Source organism: Hemiscyllium ocellatum, chromosome 6, assembly GCF_020745735.1.
Source record: "Hemiscyllium ocellatum isolate sHemOce1 chromosome 6, sHemOce1.pat.X.cur, whole genome shotgun sequence".
Taxonomy (NCBI): domain Eukaryota; kingdom Metazoa; phylum Chordata; class Chondrichthyes; order Orectolobiformes; family Hemiscylliidae; genus Hemiscyllium; species Hemiscyllium ocellatum.
In genome coordinates this window covers 102187751-102213897 of record NC_083406.1, presented here as the reverse complement: position 1 = coordinate 102213897, position 26147 = coordinate 102187751, and the positions used below count along the sequence as shown (strand labels likewise).

The following is a 26147-nucleotide window of genomic DNA, read 5'->3' as shown; positions in this document are numbered from 1 at the left end:
TCTGATGCCGCTTCTGCAGACTCTGCTACATCTGGGGCAGAAAGTGAACCTGGGAAGGGGTGGGTAGTGCACTGGTGTGGCAGGCCTGTTTCTTATGCTGTTTTGCCTGGCTTCCTTGAGCAGCAAGTCTCAAGGTCCTGGATGCTCCTCCTCCACTTCGCACAGTCTTGGGCCAATGATTCCCAGGTGTTGGTGGAAATGCGAGTGAGACCTTGAGGGTATCCCTGAAGCGCTTCCTGTGTCCACTTAAGACATGCCTGCTGTTTCAGAGCTGGCAGTAGAGCATCTGCTCATGTTGGTCTTGCAGACAACGTGCCCAGCTGATCAAGGGTGGTCAGTGCCTCATTGTAGGGATGTTGGTCTTGTAGAGGACGCTGGCATTGGTGCGTTTTTCTTCTCAGTGGATTTGCAGGATCTTGCTCAGGCAAAGTTGATGGTAGTGCTCCAGTACCTTGAGGTGTCTGCTGTAGACAATCCACATCTCAGAGCCACATTAGAGAAGGGGTACTATCACAGCTGTGTATACCATAAACTTGGTGTCAGATGTGATGTTGTTGTCCTTGAGCATGCTTTTCCTTAGAAGACCAAAGGCTGTGCTAGTACAATGGAGACAGTGCTGGATCTTTTTAACAATAACTACTTTGGTTGACCGGACACGCGAGGTATTGAAAGTGGCCAATGTTCTCGAAGGCCTCCCCATTGACCTTGATAATTGGGGGTTCATTCTACAATGCCAGGCCAAGTTGGTGGAGGACCTTCATCTTGCAGACGCTTAGGTTGAGACCCATGCTCTCATATGCTTCTGTAAGGGTATTGACAATAATGTGGAGTTTGTCCGCTGAATTTAACACATGCAAGCATCATCTGCATACTGCAGTTCGATGACACGAGTTGGTGTGACTTTGTTTTTGGCTTGAAGGCAGCAGAGGTTGAATAATTTCTCGCTGGTTCTATAGGTTAGCTCCAATCCAATGGGAAGCTTGTCGGCAGTGAGGTAGATCGAGAAAGGTGTTGCAGCAATGATGCAGCTCTGCTTGACACCAGTCCAAATGGGGAATGGGTCGGTGGTGGAAGCATTTGTCATTACCAACACCTTCTATATCATCATGGAGCAGGTGGAGGATGGTGACAAACTTCGTTCTGCAGCCAAAGCAGAAAAGGACACACCATAATGTTGCCTGGTTGACAGTGTTGATGACCTTTTTAAAGTTGAAGGCAGCCATGTACAGGGGTAGGTTCTTTATTCCGCATTTCTCCTGCAGGTGTCACACAGTGAAAATCATGTTAATTGTGCCCCTCCGTGGCCAGAGGCCACACTATGATTCCAGGAGGAGTCTATCAGTCTCAGGGAGGAGACAGTTGGGGAGGACCTTGGCAATGACTTTTCCAACAATCAACTGCAAGGAGGTTCCCCTAAAGTTACCACAGTCAGACTTGTTCCTTTTTTTGAAAATGTTCATGAATGTGGCATTTCGAAGCTCTCCCAGAATGCTATTCTCCTTCCAGATAAGGCAGACAAGAGTGTGTAACTGCAGCAGGAAATCTTTGCCTCCGCACATCAATGCCTCAGAGGGGATACTGTCTGCTCTAGCATCCCCAATGTTCTTAAGCTGGTGGATGGCTTTCCTTACTTCGCCCAGGCCTGGAGTATTGCTGAGCTCATGGCACATAGCGTGCTGTGGGATCCTTTCAAGAATGCTCAGATTGATGATAGGACCCCAGTTAAGAAGCCACAATACCATGTTCCTGTCTGATTCTCATATCCCTCCATTCCTTGAGATACCAAAACTCTACTGATCTCAGCTTTGATGCCCAATAATAGACATCCATAACTCTCTTAAGTGGAACACACTAAATATTCACAATGCATCAAGTGTAGAAACTTTCCATCTTAATCTGAAATTATAAATAAATGGGGCTGCACCGAGACTCAGCAGTTAGCACTGCCAGGGGGGTTCAATTCCATCCACGGGTGACTGTGTGGACTTTGCACATTCTCCGTGTCTTTGCGGGTTTTCTCAGGGTGCTCCTGTTTCCTCCCACAGTCCAAAGATGTGCAGGTTAGGTGGATTGGCCATGTTAAATTGCCCAGTGTCCAGGAATATACCGGCTAGGAGGATTAGCAATGGGTAATGCAGGGCTACAGGGATAAGGTAGGTGGGTGGGTCTGGGTGGGATGCTCTTCAGAGGGTCAGCGTGGACATGATTGGCCAAATACTCTGCTTCCACACTGTAGGGATTCTATGATTCTAATTCTGAATCTGTGCCCATATGTTATAGATTCCTCAGTCAGGAAAACAACCTTTCAGTGTTTACCCAGTCAAGCCCATTCAGAAAACTATATGTTTCGATTAAATCACCTCTCATTCATCTAGCAAATACATGAAGCATCAGTTGTTAGAAACATCTGCCAGAAATGTCCCTCATTAAATCCGAAACCTAAGATTTGGGTTGAAAATTTTATTTGGATCTGAATTTTGGATTTTTGAGTTGCTGTCGACAAACCCTGTGTTTATTTGAAAGATGCATCATGAGAATTTTCAACAAGCCACTGTGGAACCGCAAATATGCCAACCTACAAATCTCAGTAAAGCTCATGACTTTTTAAACAGCTGACACAGCTGCATTAAAAAAAAACTTAACAAATCAAAAACTCAAACAACTGCAAAACAGCCCAGAATGAAGGCCTACCATCAAGGCCATTGCTTCAAGGTGAAGAATAAATTAAGTTCATTTTTATTACATTGGATTTCAGGATATTTTATTAGTATTTGGGGATTACATTCTGCAACATAGTTTTTTTTGTAATGTGAACAACACAGCTCTATTTATGTGCTGCAAAAACCAATTGCTCTAATTGTTATACACAATTGGTGCAGGAGTAGGCCATTCTGCCCTTCGAGTTTGCACCACCATTCGATATGATCATGGCAGATCATCCTTAATCAGTATCCTGTTCCTGCCTTATCTCCATAACCCTTGATTCCACTATCCTTGAGAGCTCTATCCAACTCTTTCTTAAATGAATCCAGAGACTGGGCCTCCACTGCCCTCTGAGGCAGAGCATTCCACACAGCCACCACTCTCTGGGTGAAGAAGTTTCTCCTCATCTCTGTCCTAAATGGTCTACCCCGTATTTTTAAGCTGTGTCCTCTGGTTCGGCACTCACCCATCAGCAGAAACATGTTTCCTGCCTCCAGAGTGTCCAATCCTTTAATAATCTTATATATCTCAATCAGATCCCCTCTCAGTCTTCTAAACTCAAGGGTATACAAGCCCAGTTGCTCCAGTCTTTCAGCATAAGGTAATCCTGCCATTCCAGGAATTGACCTCGTGAACCTATGCTGCACTCCCTCAATAGCCAGAATGTCTTTCCTCAAATTTGAAGATCAGAACTGCACACTGTATTCCAGTTGTGGTCTCACCAGGGCCCTGTACAGCTGCAGAAGAACCTCTCTGCTTCGATACTCAATCCCTCTTGTTATGAAGGCAAGCATGCTATTAGCCTTCTTCACTACCTGCTGTACCTGCATGCTTACCTTTGTTGACTGGTGTACAAGAACACCCAGATCTCTCTGTACTGCCCCTTTACCTAAATTGATTCCTTTCCATCATTAATATTAATCATAACTATTAACACCCCAAATGTATGATGAGGAAAGTCTCCAAGTTCATCAACCTCCAGATTTAGGAGATCACATAGAGTTGCATGAGTGTGGGAAACTGTATGTAAATTAGAGGTTTCGCAGTTTAAAACTGATTTTTGGTAGGCATGTTTTATTGCAAGGAACTACTTTTAAAAATTAAACACAAAAGGTGCAGGGCCCATCTTAACCTGGCTGGAGGATCGATTGAAAGAGAGAACTGGAAACAAAAAACTACTATCCCATCCCAAGCCTATCTAATAACACAATCCAATGGCAAATGATCTTCTTCCTCAAGAGACAGCACCAAGACCACTGGATTCATTCACTATCCCAGGGGTATCCACTGAATATACATAGCAACTCCATCACCTTAGAAACTGATAAAAAAGATTTTTGATTAACGCAAGATGCAAGATCATAGGAAATAGGCGCAGTAGTAGCCCATTTAACCCATTATATCAGCTTCATTATTCAAGAAGATCATGGCAGATCTAATTGTGGTCTTAAAACGACTTTCCTCATATCCCCAGGCTTTTTTGACAATCAAAAATCTGGATCACTCAGTCACGAATGTGTCCAATGACCCAACTCCATTTTTCTCTGTGGAAGATACCTTGAAAGACTAAAAATCATTTGGGAGAAGAATACTCATACAGCGTGGAAGCAGCCCCTTTGTTCCTTCTTGTTCATGCTGACCAAGTATCCCAAAGTAAAACTCGTCCCACTTGTCTTTTAAATGTTGTAACTATAACTTCATCTACACTTCCTCGAGCAGTTCATTACACGTATGAACCACCTTCTGTATGAAAAAGTTGCCCATCAGGTCACTTTCTCCTCATACATTAAAAACATGCCCCCAGTTTGATTTCCCCAACCCTAATGAAAAGATCTTTTCTATTTTTCTGCCTTAAATGGAAGATCCACTTACCTTCAAAGCATGCCTTCTAGTTTTAGATACCCCCATCCCTCTCCCAGAGAGGAAACATCAGCAGCGATTCTGCCAAACTCTCTCAGAATCTTATATAATACAGTAAGAAAATTATTAATTCTTCTGAACTCCAATGAGTATATGCCCAACCTTTGCACCATTCATTCCACAAACCATGGTGAATTGCACCAAATTCACATTTCGGATTTTCCCAACGTTAACAGCTTTGCTATGCAAGTGCAGCTATAATACTGAATCTACAAGGCAAAAGTTAGGGTGGGATGGAATATTTTCCATGTGCCTGAATGAGTGTATTTCCATCACTCAAAAAAACCAGTACCATACAAGACAGAGCAGACTACTAGATCAGCACTGCCAACATTCACTCCTTTAAAAGCTGATGCACAATGGCAGCAATGTGCATGGTCTACAGATGCACTACAGTAACTTGCCAAAGGTCTTTCATAAACATATGCCAACCTGTGCCTCTAATACTGAGAAGAACAATGACAGAAGATGTATGGAAACTGTTGCTACATCAAATTCTGTATGTCATTCCCAAGCAGCACCGTGGATTTAGCTAATCCTCACATAGACCACAGTGGTGGAAGGAGATAACTCACCACAATCTTCTCAAGGGAACTCAGGAATAGGTAATAATATACTGCCTATCCAGCAATGCTCACATCTCATGAAATAGCAAGAAAAAATTTACAAATTTTTCTAAAAATTACAAACAGTACCAAAAAACAGCACTTGCAACTTAGATACTGATAAACCATGAGTAGGTACAATAAAAGGTGAGAGATCAAATTAGCAACTCATTTGTTATTGTCTCAACAGAGAATCTATAATTCTATTCAATGAGATCCTGGAAGAGCGGCAACATTTTGAAAGCAAGGTTTGACAACAACTTGCGCTTATGTTGTACCCTTGAAGCAGAAGAAAATCAGTGTTCTTTCAGAGGAATAATCATAAATAAATGGATGGCAGAAAGATATTATGAGGGAAGAGAAAAATGCTTGAGCAAATAGCTGTGCTTCACAGATAGCCTTGAAAGAAAATAATGGTGTTGGAGAAGCAGAGGAATGCAAAAATGGAATTCCAATGGGTAGTGACTAGACAGCTGAAAGCCTGGTCGTCAACTGCTAGTGTAAATTTTAACTGAAACATTATTAAATCTTCCCGGATATGCTTTAACAGAATTCTTCAGACAGATCAGGGAACGCGTAGAAAGAGAATTAATGTCTAGAGTCTGATCTTCGCTTGAACTGAAAGGGACTGGTAAACATTGGTTTTTATATTGTAGACAGTGGGAACAGTCGATGAGGGCGTCCAGAGCCTAAGGCGGAGATCGCTAACAGCGGTGAAGGAGCAATTGAGATGTCAAATGCCTGTTAATGATGCAGTGAAAAGGGGAAACTGCCCACACTGCTCAGACCAAAGTCAGTAAGATATGGCCATGTGGGCAAATGTAAGAAAATTGGAGAAGGCAAACCAGGGCAAGACCGATACAGTTAATGGCAGGGCCCTGGGGAGTGTTACCCAACAGTGACCTAGGGGTGCAGGTGCAGAGTTCCTTGAAAATGGAGTCGCAGGAGGACTGGAAGGTGAAGGAGGCATTTGACATGCTTGCTTTCATTAGTCAGTGTATTGAATATAGGAGTTAGGACATAATGTTGCAGCTGGACAGGACATTTATGCGGTCACTTTTAGAATACTGCGTACAATTCTGGTCACCCTACGATTTTGTTAAACAGGAGATGTTACTGGGACTGGAAGGTTTGAACTACAGGTAGATGCTGAATAGGCTGGTCTTTTTCCCTTCAACCGGCAGAGGCTAAGGGTTAAGTTATGGAGGTTTATAAAATCTTGAGGGGCATAAATAGAGTGAATAGCCAAGGTCTTTCCCCCCAAGGGAAGGGAGTCCAAAACTAAGGGGCATATTTTTAAGGTGAGAGGGGAAAGACATAAAAAGCACCTGAGGGGTAACCTTTTCACACAGAGGGTGGTGCATGTATGGAATAAGCTGCCAGAGGAAGCTGTGGAGGTGGGTACAATTACAATATTTAAAAAGACAGCTGGACAGGTTTTTGAATAGAAAGGGTTTAGAGGTATATGGGCTAAGTGTTGGAAAATGGGACTAGATTGGACTGGGATGTCATGTGAGTGCGAACGAGTTGGACCGAAGAGTCTGTTTTCGTTCTGTATGACCCTATGACTAAATATTCAGGGAAGCAATGACTAGTGGTAATGTCACTGGACTTGTGATCTGGAGACCAGGCTAATGTTAAAGGGACATGTGTTCAAATCTCTCAATGGCAGATGGTGAAATTTGAATTCAATAAAATGTAGAATTAAAAGCTAGTTTAATGGCCATAAAGTAACCATTGCTGTTTGTCGTAAAATACTTATTTGATTCACTAACACCTTTTCAGAAAGGAAATCTGCTGTTTTTAACTGGTCTGGTTTACACGTGACCCACAATTTTACGATCGTCTCTTAACTGTCATTATAGCCATTAGTTCAAGGGATACAAACTGACAACTTTGGATGGAAAAATCAGTTTACCATATAGAATCTGTGCTGTTGTGTACATTAGATTGGGTTCAATTCAGGACAACAGTGATATTTGGATGGGAAGCACAATCAGCAACAGTACAAAAGTCCCCCCTAACCTAGTTCCACCCACGGGACCTATCATGACCCACACGAAGATTGTGTAACACCACGAAATGGGAATGAAGTTCATCTTCCTGGTCCGTATGCTTCAACATTTGAAAGGAGTAAGTGGAACAACTTGGGATGCTGGACAATCTGTTTCAACGGTCTACTTACTTGGTGAATGCTCAGGAGAACCCAAATTCACTGTGTTTTCAGCAACACCAAGTGAACAGCCATTAATGGGAGACCCACAATCTGCCAACACTGCAAGGCAAGTGGACTTCCCACAATCCCACAACCTTGCTGTTCCATCCCTGGAGCTTGAGATGATATTTCGTCCACGTTCTATGATTGCTGTATCAAGAATACCTAAAAAGTTAAAAAGGAAATCCAACTTTAATAAACATCATCTTTTAAAATCACTATAAGGTATAAACACAAAGATATTTTCAATATTGAGTGAGAAACTATGTGCTATGATTCTAGACCAGAACCACCAAACGTGTGTTATGATCTGGGTAGGGACCAGTAATATTTTTTGAAGTAGATCATATGTGATATAACAGGTATTAAGAGATAAAAGCCACAATATTCCACTGTTACTACATAAACTTTGAAAAATAATACAATGTAGGGGATGCAGTGACATAGTGGTAATGTCACTGGGCTAGTATTCCAGAACTCTAGGCTAATGTTCTGGAATAGAGGTTCACTAAGATTGCAGATGGATAATTAATGCCTAGGCATTTGATGTCAACATTCTACAAACTACTGAATAAAACATATTAATTACATGGATAACAGACAAACTGCAATCATACACCCCTTAGAACAGATCAACTAAAAATGCAACGAAGGTTGGTGGAGTTGTGGATAGTGTGGAGAGATATTGGAAGTTGCAATGGAACATTAACAGGGATGCAGAACTGGGCTGACAAGTGGCAGATCGAGTTCAACCTGGAAAAGTGTGAAGTCATTCACTTTGGAAGGTCGAATTTGAATGCAGATTACAGGGCTAAAGGCAGGATTCTTGGCAGTGTAGAGGAACAGAGGGACCTTGATGTCCACGTCCATAGGTCCCTCAAAGTTGCCACCCAGGTTGTTAGGGTTGTTAAGAAGGTATAGGGTGTGTTCACTTTCACTAGCAAGGAGATTGAGTTTAAGAGATGTGAGGTTATGCTGCAGCTCTAGAGTCTAGGTTAGACGACACTTAGAATATTCCTATAACGGTTGCCTCATGATAGGAAAGACATGGAAGGTTTAGAGAGGGTGTAGAGGAGATTTACCAAGATTCTGCCTGGACTGGAGGGTATGTCTTTTAAAGAAAGGTTGAGGGAGCTAGGGTTTTTCTCATTCGAGTGAAGGATGACAGATGACTTGATAAAGGTGTACAAGATGTTGAGAGGCATTGATACGAGTGGAAAACCAGAGACTTTTGCCCATGGTAGAAATGTTTATCATGAGGGGGCATAATATTAAGGTAATTGGAGGAAGGTTTAGGGAGATGTCAGAGGTAGGTTCTTTACTCAGTGTGGTGGGGATGTGAAATGCACTGCCAGCAGTGGTACTGGAGTCAGATACATTAAAGATATTTAAGCGACTCTTCGTTAGGCACATGGAAGTTAGTACAATGAAGGGTATGTAGGTTAATCTGATCTTACAGTAGGATAGAAGACTGACACAACATTGAGGGCTGAAGAGTGTGTACTGTGCTGTACTGTTCTATGTTCAATGTTCAATGTTCTAAGGTAGATCCCATAGATTTCTCAGCAACCTCCAGTAATTAGCAACACTGTGGGTCATCAAATATTTACATGAGATTTCAATCTTCTCGATTAAAGTCCCAGATTTGGAACACCCTCAAAACACACTCCATCATGGCCACCTCAATAACTGCTCATATTCATTTTGCTGGGTCCAAGGTCTTTGGGCTCCTGGAAACTCACTCCAGTACTTACTGACAAGCTCAGGGCCGGTTTTTCACAGGTTGTAAGCTTCGACAACCAGGACCACCCTTGGGTTCTTTTTTATTCTGAGCTTCAACGTCGCCCAGCTGTCCCAAGCAAATACTGCTTACATGTTTTTCAGTCAGATCTCTCAGCTGTATTGGGAGTATTAATTGCGCTGAGCTGTCATACTCTTAGCCTCCAGGACATTCCTAAGGCCCAATCAGCAAACATTAGCTGCACTTTACATGTTCTCACAATCTCCCTGTACTGCACAGAGCTATCCAATTGCTCTTGGTACGTCTCTCCAAGGCCCAACTACATAGAATCAGTGACATTCTTAGCTGCACGTTTCTGCATGAAGCTTGCTTCTTGCTCTCTCATACAATCACAAGATGGTTATAACTCAAACTTCACTCTAATGGTCCCTGAACTGTACTGAGTGGCCTATTGAAAATCTTACTGCCTACTGCGATGTAGAACCGAATATAGCAAGCACTTGAATGTAGCTAATATTGAGGCACCAAGCTCTCCTGAATGTTACAATATTCACAGATTACTGGATTACACATTTCAAATTGCCAGGACAAAAAAAGGATGTTAACACATCAGATATACATGCTGTCTTGCAGAATAAAATTAAAAAGACAACTTCAAAAGCCAAGCAAAATTAGCTTTCTGCTCAAGTTCAAATACATGTAGCAACTGCCTATATTTTTAATTATTTATTACTATTCTCTGTCATTACATAAGAAAATTACTTGAGGATTTTCTTTCCAGAACATTAGAAAGCTGTTTGCAGTGAATAGTACCATGCTTTACAAATCAAAAATAAAAATGTATCCAGAAACTTTGGATTAAGCATACAACTGTTCTCAAATATTGGCCACAACAGTTAACATTAACCATTTAGATGGACTGTGCGAAGATTTTGTTCAGCGGTTTAAAGAGATGGTGAGAAGTGTACCTTGGAACAAACAAGAAAAAAAGTGACTGCATGCATCACAGCAGAACTTCAAAAGAACAATGACGACTTTTCTTGGGTTTAGTTGCAATTTTCGATTTTATCTTTCAGGTAGATATCACAATCATGTTAAGACTTTATGACAAGCTTCAAATAAACATAGGTAGAAACAATTTTAAATGACTCAATTACACCTGCAAAGCCACTAATACTGGAGCATTTTATTTATTAATAGTGATGGAATTGGGGAAAAAATGTAATTGCTTAAAAGTTGATTTTCAATCAGTCCAAGTTATAGTTGACCGAATTTCATCAATTTTTTATCTGGTCCAGATTAGCACTGAGAAGCATTCACCGAGAGGAGGAAGGAAAAACAGCACAAAGTGAAAAGAAAGCAGATAAATTTTCCAATAAATACCATTCGTTCATTCACAGGGTTATTGAATTACTGGCTAAGCCAGCATTGTTCTTCAATGACCCTGGAGAGGGGAGTGTTGAGCTGCCTCAGCTATAGGGAGAGGCTGAATAGGGTGGGGTAATTTTCCCTGAAGCATCAGAGCATGAGATTTATAAATTCATGAGGGGCATGTATATGGTAAATAGATAAAGTCATTTTCCTGAGTTGGGGGAGTCCAGAACTAGAGGGCATAGGTTTAGGGTGAGAAGAGAAAGACAAAAACTGACCTAAGGGACAACTTTTTCATGCAGAGGGTGATGTGCATGCCAGATGAAGTGGTGGAGGCTGGTATAATTGCCACATTTAAAAGGCATCTGGATGGGTATATGAATAGGAAGGGTTTAGAGAGAGCTAAGGGCCAAGTGCTGGCAAATCTGGTCGGCATGGATGAGTTGGACTGAAGGGTCTGTTTCCGTGTTGTACATCTCTATAACTCTGTAACTGCTGCATTTGTTGGGAGTGCAGGCACATCCACAGCACTACTATGAAAAGAGATCCAGGTTATTGACCAAATAACAACAAAGCATTGATATTATAGTCCCAAGTCACAATTGGGTGTGACTTAGAGTGTAACTTGCAGGTAGTGGTGCTCCTAAGCAACTAAGACACTAACCTGAGGGACTCCATATTGATGCCCTGGAGTTGAGATGATTGTTCTCCAACAATCACAAACATCTTCCTTCCTTCAATGCAAGACATTAACCACTGTTCCAAAATATATACTACAGTAAACCTGATAAAACAGTCAATGTATACCAAGTTCTGACCCTGTATCTAAATTTACAATGTTTTTAATAGATTTGTTTTTCAAAATCTTTGTTACACGTAAAACAGAATACCATCACTGTTTTCTTTCTTAAAATGTTGTGGTAAAAGCTCTGTATACCTCCTTTGTGTCCATTCAAAGTTACAGAACAATTTCCATCTTCAACAGACCAGATCTTTAACTGAGCATCCATTCCTCCACTTAGAACCACAATCCCAGACGGAAAGAACCTACAACAATTCACGTCGTACACGTGGCCAACCAGATCTCTCTAAAAATTAAAATTGACAATGGATTAGATCCAAATCACATACACACATATCTGCACACACTTTGAAACATCAGGTGTGATACTTCCCACAGATCAATACCTGACGCTAGATAAAGTGGCAACGATTATTATGACACTGAACCCTTCAGTATGGTTGTCACTACTAATGAATTATATTGCCAGTTCACTTTGCATTAGCAACCATAATAAATACTAGGAGAAAGCGAGGACTGCAGATGCTGGAGATCAGAGTTGAAAATGTGGCACTGGAAACGCACAGCAGGTCAGGCAGAATCCAAGGAGCAGGAGAATCGGCGTTTCAAACATATCCCATAATAAATACACCAAAAGTATAATTATATTACTTGGACATTACAGGGTCAACTAATTCAAAATAATAGCTACAACAGAACGATTATAAGATATCAATATTCTATCTCAAGGTTCACATATAACTGTTATAAATGTCATCTTGTTTACTATGTGATTATGACTCAATCATCTCTCCTAGGTATCTGTTATTGTCTACATTAATTAATTTGGGTAGAAAATTCTCAAGTTATTTAAAAAAACACATCCAACTTGCTACCATGTTTAATATTAAAGAGTGATTCAGAATTCAAACCAGAATGAATAAGATCACAATCTTTCTATAGAAGCTGGTCAAAGACTATAAATTTTTTACTACTTGGCATTTAAGGAAAATTGTAACAGTACTTTTTGTGAACCTACTGTAAATTATCGACAATATTCATATAAAGTAAATAGATACACAAACCCTCAGATCTCCATTGTTGGCTTGCCAGATTCGCATTGTCCCATCTGTACTGCAAGATACACCCAGCCCTCCACCACTAGAAATATCTATACTGGTTATCTAGGGGGCAAGGGTAAAAGAGATAAAGAATTTTGGAAAATACAATTTTATTTGAAATATACATCAGGTTCAACAAAATCAGTGCCTTGTATAAACACCAGAATCTATTTTCCAAAACTCAAAACTGTTTTTAATAAAACGTATGTAAAATTTTACAAACAAAAATGTCTATGACTTATGAACAATTAGGGCCTTCACATGATATTTTCAAACCAGCTTATCTACAGGGGAGCACCTTCCAGCTTCCATTACTTCAACTTATTACTTGACAGCATGTTGTTGCGATGAATTGCTGAAGAGAGACTTGATATTTCAACATGGGGGACAAAAGGATTTGCTCATATGTGCCTCATAGTGACTTATAAAGGTTTAATGGAAGTGGAAGAGGGGCAGGGGATAAAACTGTGGGAGACTGCAACATCAAAAATCAAGGAAGGTTTCTCACTCTATCCTGTAACATAGTTCAAAATCTGGAGGGGGAAATAGAATAATAAGCACATGAAGAATAGATTAGATTACTGTGCACTTAGTATGCCTTAGAATATAGCTTCAAATTAATTTATTGTTCTTCATAACTACAATTATTTATAATTTTGTTCATTTGTCACAAGTGACAAGAGAGATCCTGCACGAGCTGATGAGATGGCAGCACTCCGCCCCCTTCCTAACATCTGGGCAATCAAGAGGCTGTATCAGGAGCAAATGCATGCAGGAGGGAAAGATGAGAGGGGCTCCATGTTTGGTGAGCCATGATTAATGGACAGAAGCCAGTAAACCTAAACTGATTGATTTGACAGCAAACTTGGTACAAGCAACTGCCAGACAATGGAATTTAATCAAAAATTAGTGCACACGCAGGCTGAAATGTGGATTGTATTCACTTAAGTAAGAAGTTGTTGATGCAATAGAACTGGACACCAGCATAAGCTGCTACTTTCATGTAGCAAGAGGACAATATTTCAGAGAGCTTGGGAACCAAATGAATTTTAAAAATGTGCCTTCACTGAAAAAAATTATTTGTAGTTTTAACTGGATGACATTTAATAAATTACAGATCTAAAATTTTAGCTTTAGTAACAATGTGCAATCATAGATCAAGATCCATTAACCAGGACAGGCTAGGAACTGCCTGGTAAACAATCATTTGCAAAAGAAATTGCCTATGAATTCTTAGATCATGTTCACTTTGAATAGTGGCGTCGGAGTTAGTTTTCAGATCTATGAACAGATAGTTCTTTTGCTGTGGAGCAGCCGGTGTTGGACTGTGATGGACAAAGTTAAAAATCACACAACACCAGTTTTATTTGGAAGCACTAGCTTTCAAAGCGCTGCTCCTTAATCAGCTACCTGTTGAACTATGACCTGGTGTTGTGAGATTTTTAACTTTTACTATTTTAGCGCTGGGAATTAACTAAAATATTCTCTAAATTATCAGGAGACACCAATACATAAGAGATAACCTTTGTGATGTAACACCTAATTGAACATAAAAATTAGGATGCTATACAAACATGTTAATTTGAAAACTGCTATTTTTCCTCCTACAATGATCGCACTTCTACAAATGCTTACTTCAGGAAAGATATCAACATTATTCAGCTTACACAAAACAATTTTAAAAAAAACAGACTTACACTTTTAGTGTGTATTCTAGAAAAGGATGTATAAGGCATAAGAAACTTTGAGGCTGCATTCCCATCAGGACAAGAGATTAGAATACTCTTCTGCAACGAAAATAAAAATTCTAAAAAACTGAATTTTTCAATGTCTAAATGCTACATTTTCACAGATGGCAATAATAACAAAAATAATATATGGAGGAAGATCTCACCTTTGTAATCTCTGTCACTTCAAACCCTTCTGAAGCTGTTACCACTGGGACCCCATCTTTACCAACTCCTTGACACTTTATACAGCCATATAAAGTAGCTGCTCCTAAATTAGAAATGGACATTAGACCATGTTGTTGTTAATTATAATATGACATTAATGGGAGATATCAACAACAAATAAATCACCACCTTTTGAAATCTCTGTTGTTCAGATGAGATGTTAAATGGAGGCCCATCTATCCTCTCAGGTTGGCCTGAAGTAGACTTCCTCATGAATTTCAAATAGCAGGGAAGTTCTCCCTTGCTTTCTGGCCAATATTTATTCCATTGCACAGATGACTGTGGTACCTCACTATGTTCATTGCTGAAATGTTTTCTTACAACAGCAATTGCACTTCTATAAAACTTACTAAAAAAAGACTTAATTGGCTTTGATGTCTCTACATTGTGAAGTGTGTTACATAAAAATGAAAATATTTCTTTTGTTAAGATCTTCCTATACTGGAAAGATGACAAATCATGGCACGAATTTGCAGATAACTTCAGGTGTTGTATCATTTGTTGAAATTAGATTACTGTGGATTCAATATCACCACTGGCACTGATTCACACTAAAAGCCAATCACTGTAAAACTCATTTAGAATGTTAGCTTTATAATGTAAAAGCTCTTCAAAGTGCTTGTGTGCGCTGTTTATGCATCTGTCTCTAAAATGCGAGCACATATTTCAAAGATACTGAGCTCTGATTTAACATACTTTTGAAATTAGAAGTCCAAATAATTTATGCCCATAGTAAGTGGATTATCATACTGCATAGTGTGGCAATAGTCCACGCCACAAGATTACAGACAATTTATGAACTAAAATGAGTGAACCAATTCCAGCTAAGGTGGTCACAAAGGTGCAGATTATGTTGTAAATGAGGACTGCAATGGTGCAAGTGGTAATAATACAAGGTTATCCCAAATTTCCTGCTGAATTGAATAAAATAACAACTTTTTGTCATGAGTATTTTTACAACAAAAATGTGAATATTTATAAGTCGCCATACCATGGCATCATGAATTCATAAGTAAAAATTAAGACAGAAGTCATCTCAGATCAATTTCAGTTCTGGGAAGAGTCCACTAAGATGGAGAACGCTGGAATATCAGGAAGCTGCTGCCAAAGACAATTTCCACACTGACGAGACCTTCACGCCAGGACAAGACTACCAAACCTGGAGACCGCCACGCAAGACAAGACTGCCCCTCTGAGTCAAGGTTACCACAACGGGAGACTGCCGCTTCAGGCTGGAACATAAGACCTCCATGCCACACACCAGGACGAGATCTCAACACTGGGACTGGATGATATCAGCACACCGGCCGCTGGAATACCCGGAGTCCGCCATCAAAGACTTACACATCAATGACACCTTCATGCTGGGACAAGAATACCAAATCCGGAGACCACCACAGCAAGCTGAGACCACTCCTCTGGGATGAAGTGGACACAAAGGAAGACTGCTGCCCAGGCTGAGGTCAGTACATTGTGCTGAAAGCCTCCTCTTTGCTGGGCACGATCCAGGAGAATATGACTTCAGCCAAAGTTAAAAAAAAACATAAGGTGGTAAATGAAAACATTAAGAAAAATGGAGAAAGAAAGAAAAAAGTAAAAAGCAGATGGAGTAGACGAGTTCCAGGCTCCTGGGCAAGCTCCACATCTATACCGCTGCCATCTTAAAGATTCAAGACATGCTGCAAGTGCAAGCCGACATCAGAGTCAGGAAAGTTTTCAGCTATGACGTACCCATTATTACATAATCATGCAATGCAAGAAAGCCACTATTCAAATATGGTACTAGAGTATCATATCCCCCTGTGGACCCACACCCTGTTGAAAATAAAACTTCTTAGAGGGAAATTAAAGTGAAACAAGATATTCTATAGCTGATATTAGACTTTATTTCCTATATAAAGGAACAGTTATGACAAAAAACTTGAAATTTTTCATGCAAGAGCTGAGTTCAAATAAAATATCTTCAGAAAACAATATGGCTACATTGATGAGTGACATGGTCTATTAGAAACTTCAATATTCAGTTTGACAGATGGCTAGTTGCAATTTCTAGTTAGGATCAGACTCTAAAGTCTTCAGCAAGAGTTCTGAGGGCATGATAAATCTGGGAAAGAACCTTAGAGAAACAAAAACAGAAATTGCTAGTAAAACTCAGCGGGTCTGACAGCATCTATAGGAAGAGAGCAGAGTTAGAGTCCAGGGACTCTTCATCAAATCACTGTTTTTGCATAAGATCTCCAGCATCTGCAATTCTTTGTTTTATTTTAGTGAGGAATCTTATAGATTCTGCTTGTCACAGTTGTTGACGAGCTCTTGTTGATGGCAAGTGTCGGTGAGAGTGAGTAGATAGCACAGACAACTTGCAGACTTGCTGATGTCAGGGGTCGGAGAGAGTGAAGGCAAGTGGGTAAGATATTGCAGGCAATAACAAGAGTGGTAGAGTATGTGCTTTGATGGGAGGTAGCGACAGTAACAGAGATAAAATGAGTGTGGAGGCACTGGACAGAAGATGGTGGCATTCACTTTGGCAAATTGGAGAAGATCATTGACCTTCCTTCATTGCAGGCATTCACTCAGATGGCTGCAACTGCTTTATCCCAGGCAGTGACATCTGTCACCTGGCATGGTCTGGTCTTCTGGCCTCATCTATTGTCCCTGAGGAAAGAGGTGGTCTTGCTGACACCATCCCATCAAGCAGGACCTCCTGCAAAATGGGGCCTGCTCTACTCCTGTCTGCCAGATTTAGGCAAATTTCAGCAACTTTTAACCTAACTTGATAAAATAGTGGGTGTCTGGGTGCACAACAGAATTTTAAAGGTGCCGCAGGCACAAGGGATGCCACTGAATTCTGGATATCTGCTGCTGGCAAGTTGCTCTGAGAATTGTAAGATGGAACAGAAATCACAATTGAGTGGATGAGATAGGTAAGTAATGAGTCGTGTTTGGGAAGGAAGAGAAAACTCACTAGGTATTGTGGTGAGAATCCCTCTTAAAAATTTCAATGGAACTAGGATTTAGCCAAAAATGGTAAGTTTTTTTATTATTATCACATTCTCTAGAGAGTTAAAAGTTAACATTTTTGTCACCTAACTGCTCCAAAGATCTTTAAATGTGAAAATGTTCTGTCTTGGAAATCTCTCAAACTATTCACACGCTTTATTCACCAGCCTCTTTTGGGTAAGGTCACAGTAATTCCAAGAAATAATTTAAGGAGTGTACCAAGAGTACACGCTTCGAACTGGTTGCTAAGAGATTGTGAGAAGCAATTTCCTGAAAAGATGTGTATTAATTCTCAGTGGATTTCTTCCACTTGGATTCTACAGAATAGATTATCAGAGTCCTTGCCTACTACCAGTTAAGGAATATAGGAACAGGAATTAGGTCATTCACTCATTCAAGCCTGCTCTACCATTCAATTATATCACTAGTTGATCTGTATCTCATATCCATCCACTCACCTTTGTTTCAAATCCCTCAGTTTCCTTACCCAATAAGACGTAAAATAAAACTAAATATCTAGGGTTTTGGAATGAATTGATCCAATCTTCACAGCCTCTCAGGGATAGTTCTAGGTTTCCATTACACATTGTAATATGGTGTTTCTTGACTACACTCCTCAATGCCTCAGCTCTAATTACAAAAAGTACCCTCTTGTTCTGCATTATACCACCAGAGGAAACGATTTCTTTGTACCTACCATGTTAAATCCTTACACATTAGAAAACACCTCAATTAGATCACCCAGCAACTTTCTAAACTCAGGCTACAGGAATGCAAAAATGAATTGGGAAAACTTCCCCTGATGTGTATTATGTTCTTTAAAAACCTTGCTTTTTCCAGTTAGAATAGATTGCACATCAGGAGAAATCACGATCACATTGTCAAGCACCCTCGACAGATCAAAGATTGGACAAAGCTGGCGAAACATATTGTAAATTCAAACAAAAAGTATGGGGTTATCTAGAGCCAACTTTAAAAATTTCTACAAAAGAAACCAGTCTGGTTCAAAATAAAGATTATAGATGCTGCACCAGGTAAGGTCTTACTTCATTAGACAATTATTCTAAACAAGAAACATGTTCTAAATTTTTGGCACACTATTCCTATATTTTTCAGCCAATGGTCTCTTCTGCATTCCAAATTCAACCTAAAAGAAACTGTCAGTCTGAATATTGCATGTTATACTTCAAATATACGAACCAGGTTGGCTCATTAATTTTTCACTAAGAAAGAATAATTTTACAAAGCAATCACCCTAGCCATTTTTGCATCAGTAAGACTGACAATATAACTTCAGAGACAGTTGGGAATTTAATGTCAATGCTGAAGTACTGTATCAAATGTACTTCTAAACGGCAGATTTTATGATTCTACAGCCAAGTACAGTCGACTTTTTTTTAAGATTCCCTACAGTGTGGAAACAGGCCCTTCGGCCCAACAAGTCCACATCAACCCACAACTCATCCTGACTAGTGCACCTTTCACTACGGACAATTCAGTATGGCCAATTCACCTAACCTGCACATCTTTGGACTGTGGGAGGAAACCCACGCAGACACAGGGAGAATGTGCAACCTCCACACAGGTAGTTGCCCGAGGCAGGAATTGAACCCGGGTCCCTAGGGCTGTTAGGCAGCAGTGCTAACACTAAGCCACCGTGCCTGAAATATAGGAGGTAATATGTGGCACTTTGTTTTTCAATATTTAAATAAACGGTCACCATAAAAATTGTTAGGCCTCAAATATTTATTATATATTTGTCACAATTTTTACTTGATTGTCTTCAAAAACCAAAATACTGGGGAAGGAGATGAGATAAAGTAGTCACTTTACTTTTAAGTCTTCAGAACAAGTAACAGAAGCTTTTTTAAAAAGTGGACATTTATGTCTTGAAAGAGAGGTCAATAGCAGGATTTTAGAGATACGACAGATACTGTCCAGAATTGGTTAACGTGGTGGTCTTTTTATTCACAGCATTGTTCCTCAAAAGCAATTAGGGAAAACCTGACTTTGGTGATGTTGAGGTACATTGACCATGGCTCTGGAAGTTCCTCCTCAAACTACTTTGGGAACTTTAGCATTCACATGAATCAGTAATTTCCTGAGAGTACCATGAGAATTTTAGCATTCATATAAACACAAAATTTTCTTTTGCCCTTCAACCACTTATACAGGACAAAAGATTTCACAATCACATATCAGGCTTAGTCACCATTTTCAAGCTGGAGAGCTTCAGTTTAAAGCCAGGCTCACATACAGTTGGCTGTTCTTCAGATTTTCCACACTTGTGTGGTTGAAAATAAAAATCTTCCAGTTGCACGTTACTGCGAATGGCACCAAGTGCTTTAGAACATTGCAGGATATTGGGACTGTACAAAGAACTGGTTTGTCAAACTTTTCTCACCAAATTAGAGCTTCAATACCTTGCATTTTGAATCAGCAAACAATTCAACTCACCCTGTACAAAACTCTGCTAATACCCCCCCATATGTCTGAGACACAGAATATCTATTCCAGCAATATAACGTAATTGGGTAGATTCTATACTAGATGCATTTAGACCATCATGACCAACAAACAGGAGGACAAAGTGCTGAACATTGAGCTATTTTCAGGATAAATGTCTGGAATTGAAACATTCCAACAGCCAAGTCCAGCTTAGGTGAAACAGGCATGTGGCATTTACAGTTGACAATAAATTAGCTGTGATGATCACAAATTTACAATTTTGGACACCATCGACAAGGGAGGTAGAAATGAAATGAAGGTTCAAGTACTTTTTGAAGGTAAACCTTAGAAGATGTTACACATCTGCGACAGAAGGGTGAAAAGCTACCAGGGAGCAATCTCAAATAATGGTGTTGTTCCTTTGAAAAGCAAAATAATACAGGTACCTAAAGACAAAAGACAACTACTTGAGATCAGCCATGATCATACTGAATGGCAGAGCAGGCTCAAGGAGCTGAACCGCCTACTCCTGTTCCTCGTTGTAATGCACTCCAAAGAAAATACCATTCACACCTACAATGTGGAAAGCAATGCAGGTCTGCAATAAGCTTCAGAGCCATGTTTTAATGTGCAAAGAATAACTCTACACTTTCAAGAAACGGTCATCTTCTACACAGTAACAATCATAGGTTTTGTAGATGCTTTTGAAGCAGCTTTGGCAAGCTTTTGCAGGGTATCTTGAAGAAAATATTCAGTGAAGACACTTGTTGTGAGAGGATGTTTCAGGGAATGGATGGGATGCCAATCAAACCTCCTCGCAGAGTGCTTTAAGGAACATCTCTGGGACACCCGCACCAATCAAACACTGCCCTATGGCCCAACATTTCAACTCCTCCTCCCACTCTGCCGAGGACATGGAGCTCCTGGGCCTCCTTCACTGCTGCTCCCTCACCACCCGACACCTGGAGGAAGAACGCCTCATCTTCTGCCTCGAAACACTTCTGCCCCAGGGCATCAATGTGAACTTTACCAGTTTCCTCATTTCCCCTTCACCCCAGTTCCAGCTTTCCAGCTCAGCAACGTCCCCATGACTTGTCCTATATGCCGATCTTCCTTTCCACCTATCCACTCCACCCTCCTCCCTGACCTATCACCTTCATCCCCACCCCCACTCACCTACTGTACTCTATGCTCCTTTCTCCCCACCCCCTCCCTCCTCTTATTTATCTCTCCATCCTGCAGGCACTCTGCCTCTATTCCTGATGAAGGGCTTTTGCCCGAAACTTTGATTTTCCTGCTCCTCGGATGCTGCCTGAACTGCTGTGCTTTTCCAGCACCATTCTATGCCAACCAAATTGCTTTGTACTGTATGTGTTGAGCCTTTTGAACACTGTTGGAGCTATGCTCATGCAAACGAGTAAAAATTATGAAAAGCATACATATAGCATTCCTCTGGTATGGAAGTTTAAAAATGGAGGACTTAACCCTAATAAACTGACTTGAGCCTGTAACTGCAGATGGCATCTTATGAAAGCATTTCAAATTTGGCTCACAATAATATGTAGCACAAAATACTCTAACTTGGCTACTCATTTAAAATCTCAAAGGTATGGAAAAAATGTTTACAGAAATAAGGCACTAGGAAATGAATTCTGTGCTCAGAGGCAGATTTGACTCACTTCATTCTGATTACATTTATCGATACAGAAACATTACACCCCAACAGAAAAGCTTATTTCCATAAAATGTGAGTAAATGGCTTATAATGCTAATTTGTAGCACTTGTTGAACTCAAATTGATTGACTAAGGTGTGACAGGGAGCAGAGGACAGGGTAAAACTCAATATTGGACCAACAGGCAGTTAAGAGGTCAGGGCCAAGAACTGGTGTTTGCCAAAATACTTAGAAAAAGCTGTCCTGGGAGTTCCATGGATGTACAAGTCAAATACTGAGGTTGAACAAAAATTGATGAGTGAAATGGAGGCAGTCATCAAAAATCATACTTGCCTCCTCAAAAACAATTGGCTTGTCATGATTTAGCCTTTAGTCTATTTGTTTCACTACTGTGTAGTTGTAGTGGTTCTGTTCGCCGAGCTGGAAGTTTTAGTTGCAAACGTTTCGTCCCCTGGCTAGGAGACATCATCAGTGCTGTGGAGCCTCCTGCAAAGCGCTTCTTTGATGTTTCTTCCGGTATTTATAGTGGTCTGTCCTTGCCGCTTCCGGGTGTCAGTTTCAGTTGTCCGCTGTAGTGGTTGGTATATTGGGTCCAGGTCGATGTGTCTGTTGATGGAGTTTGTGGATGAATGCCATGCCTTTAGGAATTCCCTGGCTGTTCTCTGTCTGGCTTGCCCTATGATAGTAGTGTTTTCCCAGTCGAATTCATGTTGCTTGTTGTCCGAGTGTGTGGCTACTAGGGATAGCTGGTCGTGTCGTTTCGTGGCTAGTTGGTGTTCATGTATGCGGATTGTTAGCTGTCTTCCTGTTTGTCCTATATAGTGTTTTGTGCAGTCCTTGCATGGTATTTTATAAACTACATTAGTTTTGCTCATGTTGGGTATTGACTCCTTTGTTCTAGTGAGTTGTTGTCTGAGCGTGGCTGTTGGTTTGTGTGCTGTTATGAGTCCTAAGGGTCGCAGTAGTCTGGCTGTCAGTTCTGAAACGCTCCTGATGTATGGTAGTGTGGCTAGTCCTTTTGGTTGTGGCATGTCCTCGTTCCGTGGTCTATCTCTTAGTTATCTGTTGATAAAGTTGCGCGGGTATCCGTTTTTGGCGAATACCTTGTATAGGTGTTCCTCTTCCTCTTTTCGCAGTTCTGGTGTACTGCAGTGTGTTGTAGCTCTTTTGAATATTGTCCTGATGCAGCTTCGTTTGTGTGTGTTGGGGTGGTTACTTTCATAGTTTAGGACTTGGTCTGTGTGTGTTGTTTTCCTGTGTACCCTTGTGGTGAATTCTCCGTTCGGTGTTCTCTGTACTATCACGTCTAGGAATGGGAGTTGGCTATCCTTTTCTACTTCTCTCGCAAATCGGATTCCTGTGAGTGTAGCGTTGATGATCCGGTGTGTTTTTGATGATTACGAACGTGTCATCGACATATCTGACCCAGAGTTTGGGTTGAATTTGTGGTAGGGCTGTTTGTTCTAACCTTTGCATAACTGCCTCTGCTATGAGTCCCGAGAGGAAGAGGAACACCTATACAAGGTATTCGCCAAAAACGGATACCCGCGCAACTTTATCAACAGATGCCTAAGAGATAGACCACGGAACGAGGACATGCCACAACCAAAAGGACTAGCCACACTACCATACATCTGGAGCGTTTCAGAACTGATGGCCAGACTACTGCGACCCTTAGGACTCATAACGGCACACAAACCAACAGCCACGCTCAGACAACAACTTACTAGAACAAAGGAGTCAATACCCAACATGAGCAAAACTAATGTAGTTTATAAAATACCATGCAAGGACTGCACAAAACACTATATAGGACAAACAGGAAGACAGCTAACAATCCGCATACATGAACACCAACTAGCCACGAAACGACACGACCAGCTATCCCTAGTAGCCACACACTCGGACAACAAGCAACATGAATTCGACTGGGAAAACACTACTATCATAGGGCAAGCCAGACAGAGAACAGCCAGGGAATTCCTAGAGGCATGGCATTCATCCACAAACACCATCAACAAACACATCGACCTGGACCCAATATACCAACCACTACAGCGGACAACTGAAACTGACACCCGGAAGCGGCAAGGACAGACCACTATAAATACCGGAAGAAACATCAGAGAAGCGCTTTGCAGGAGGCTCCACAGCACTGATGATGTCTCCTAGCCAGGGGACGAAACGTTTGCAACTAAAACTTCCAGCTCGGCGAACAGAACCACTACAACAAGCACCCGAGCTACAAATCTTCGCACAAACTTTGAACTACTGTGTAGTTTTCTGGAAGAAAAGTGTTCCTTCAAAACACGGTAGGCATTAACGTGAAATTTAGGGCTCCAGATCAGGGAGTAACGAAAGGCGCAATGGACCCCATTCGCAATTGCTAACTAGCCACTCCTGCTGTATGGAGTGGATGTTTGACTGAGTTTTGTGAAGATAGTTTCTTCCCATCCCAAGCAAATCTGAAAAGTTGGTTGAGTAAATAGAAAAAATACTTAAGGGGCTTCTAGCCTCAAGGCAACAGAAACAAATTAATTAGAGGTCAGGAGAATAGTTTTTGTGTAGACGTACAATTGTGAAATTCAAAAATGTACCAGAATTTGAAGCAAAATTTAATAATAGGCTGGATAGTTAGACTAAGGGCAAGCAAGAACATATATATTTAAATAATTTGCTTTTTTTGGAGAGTAGCTAAGTAGAGACTTGATAAGAATTTGAAAACTTGTGAGGAGACTGAACAGAGTAGATAGGGAGAAACTGTTCTCTCCCACAAAAGAATCAAGAACGAGAGATCATTGATAAGATAATTTGTTGAGAAGCAAGTGTGGAAAAATATATTCACTTAATAATGATCCTGAATCCACTGCCTTGAATTGTCATGGAAACAGGTTCAATTCAGGTTTTCAAGACATGAGCTGATTACTTAAATTAAAATAATATTCAGAGTTATGGGGTAAAAGCTGTAGACACCAATGTTGCTTGGTGTGGAGCATTGCAGGAATGAAGAGAGATTGGATAAGCTCAGGTTTTCTTCACACCAGAGAAGGCTTGGAAGGGGAGCTGAGGGAGGGAGAGGGAGCTGAGGGAGAAAGGGAGAGAAAGAAAGAAAAAGAAAACATGGACAGCATGAAAGAAACCAGATGTTTCCTTTGGCCAAAGGATCAATAATAAGGGGACATACTTTTTGGAAGTGAAAGACAGGACATGTAGAGGAGATTTAAGGAAAGCCTTTTCACCCAGAGGGTGGCAGTGATCTGAAATGCACTATCTGGGAGGGTAGTGGAGGCAGAAAACCACACAGCCCTAAACAAATAGTGAAACAAATTGTGAAACTTGAAAGGAGTCAGAAAAGACTTACAAGCATGTTGCCAGGATTGGAGAACTTGAGCAATAGGATGAGGTTGATTAGTCTAGGGCTGTTTTCCCTGGAGAGTTGGAGGCGGAGGGGTGACCTTACAGAGGTTTATAAAATCATGAGGGGCATGGATAGGATAAGTAGACAAAGTATTTTCCCCCTGGGGTCAGGGAGTCCAGAACTAGAGGGCATAGGTTTAGGGTGAGAGGGGAAAGATATAAAAGAGACCTAAGGGGCAACTTTTTCACACAGAGGGTGGTACGTGTATGGAATGAGCTGTCGGAGGAAGTGGTGGAGGCTAGTACAATTGCAACATTTAAAAGGCATCTGGATGGGTATATGAATAGGAAGGGTTTGGTGGGATATGGGCCAAGATTGGGTTGGGATATTGGCCAAGATTGGGTTGGGATATCATGTCGGTGTGGACGGGTTGGACCAAAGGGTTTATTTCTGTGCTGTACATCTCTGACTCTTAGTACTTGGGTGAGCAACTGACTGCAACAGAACATTAAAGGCTATGAGGAGCCTAGTGTGGTAAAGTGGTACTAGTGTAGGTAGTAGCATATTTTTGGCAGCACGGACTCAACCCTTGTACTGTTTGATAATACCACCAAACGGCCTCCTTCTGCACCGCACCAATTCTGTGATCCTGTAATCTCCGAATTCGTCAGACGTGATGGGGGTAGAGTTACTGCTCTGTGAAGGATAAGGACTCAGAGCTGGGCCAAGTGCCTATGTTGTCTTCTCTGCACGTAATTCTATAAACAGCACTATGTGACTTCATACCCTAGCACTGGCAGTGAGAGTCTTCAGGATGAGGGAAGTTTCACAGTTTGGGGAAAAAAACAGAAATACAGAGTTTTTTTTGTAGTTTTCTAGCAAGCAAACCTTATTCTCAGAATGGGGACGGTGCAAGGTGGAGGGAATCAGACAGTAAACATAAGTGGGCAGTCAGGCCAGCCTTTATTATTAGGATTTTGTTGCTGGTGATGACTTTTTCAAAACACATCAAACTCTGCCTCGGGATCCTTACCGGGTCTTTTACAGGAAACCCACGCTTCCCTCTCATTCTCCCTGTGGGATAAAACCGAGACGTCATTAGTACCCGCACAGGAGTGACGAGGAGCCACAGAAAGAAAAAGGTCTGTTATAAATGTCTGGCCCCCTCAGGCAGAGTTACCGCAAGGCTCGAGGCCAGTCGCACTGGATGAAGATCCTGCCTCCTGCCATGGCGACGCCACACTGCCGCAAACCG

General features: G+C 41.0%; 1 protein-coding gene across 1 annotated transcript in view; it reads right to left on the bottom strand.

Moving 5' to 3' along the window:
- LOC132816841 (proteasomal ATPase-associated factor 1-like) overlaps window positions 1–26147 on the bottom strand; it is a 48558-nt gene extending 22411 nt beyond the window's left edge. The window contains exons 1-7 of the mRNA XM_060826819.1: window positions 26073–26147; window positions 25926–25966; window positions 14352–14455; window positions 14155–14244; window positions 12422–12520; window positions 11493–11643; window positions 7414–7608 (exon numbers count right to left, since the gene is read on the bottom strand). Of these exons, the coding sequence (XP_060682802.1) occupies window positions 7414–7608; window positions 11493–11643; window positions 12422–12520; window positions 14155–14244; window positions 14352–14455; window positions 25926–25966; window positions 26073–26122 (730 nt within the window). The 5' untranslated portion in view covers window positions 26123–26147. The remainder of the gene's footprint in view (window positions 1–7413; window positions 7609–11492; window positions 11644–12421; window positions 12521–14154; window positions 14245–14351; window positions 14456–25925; window positions 25967–26072) is intronic.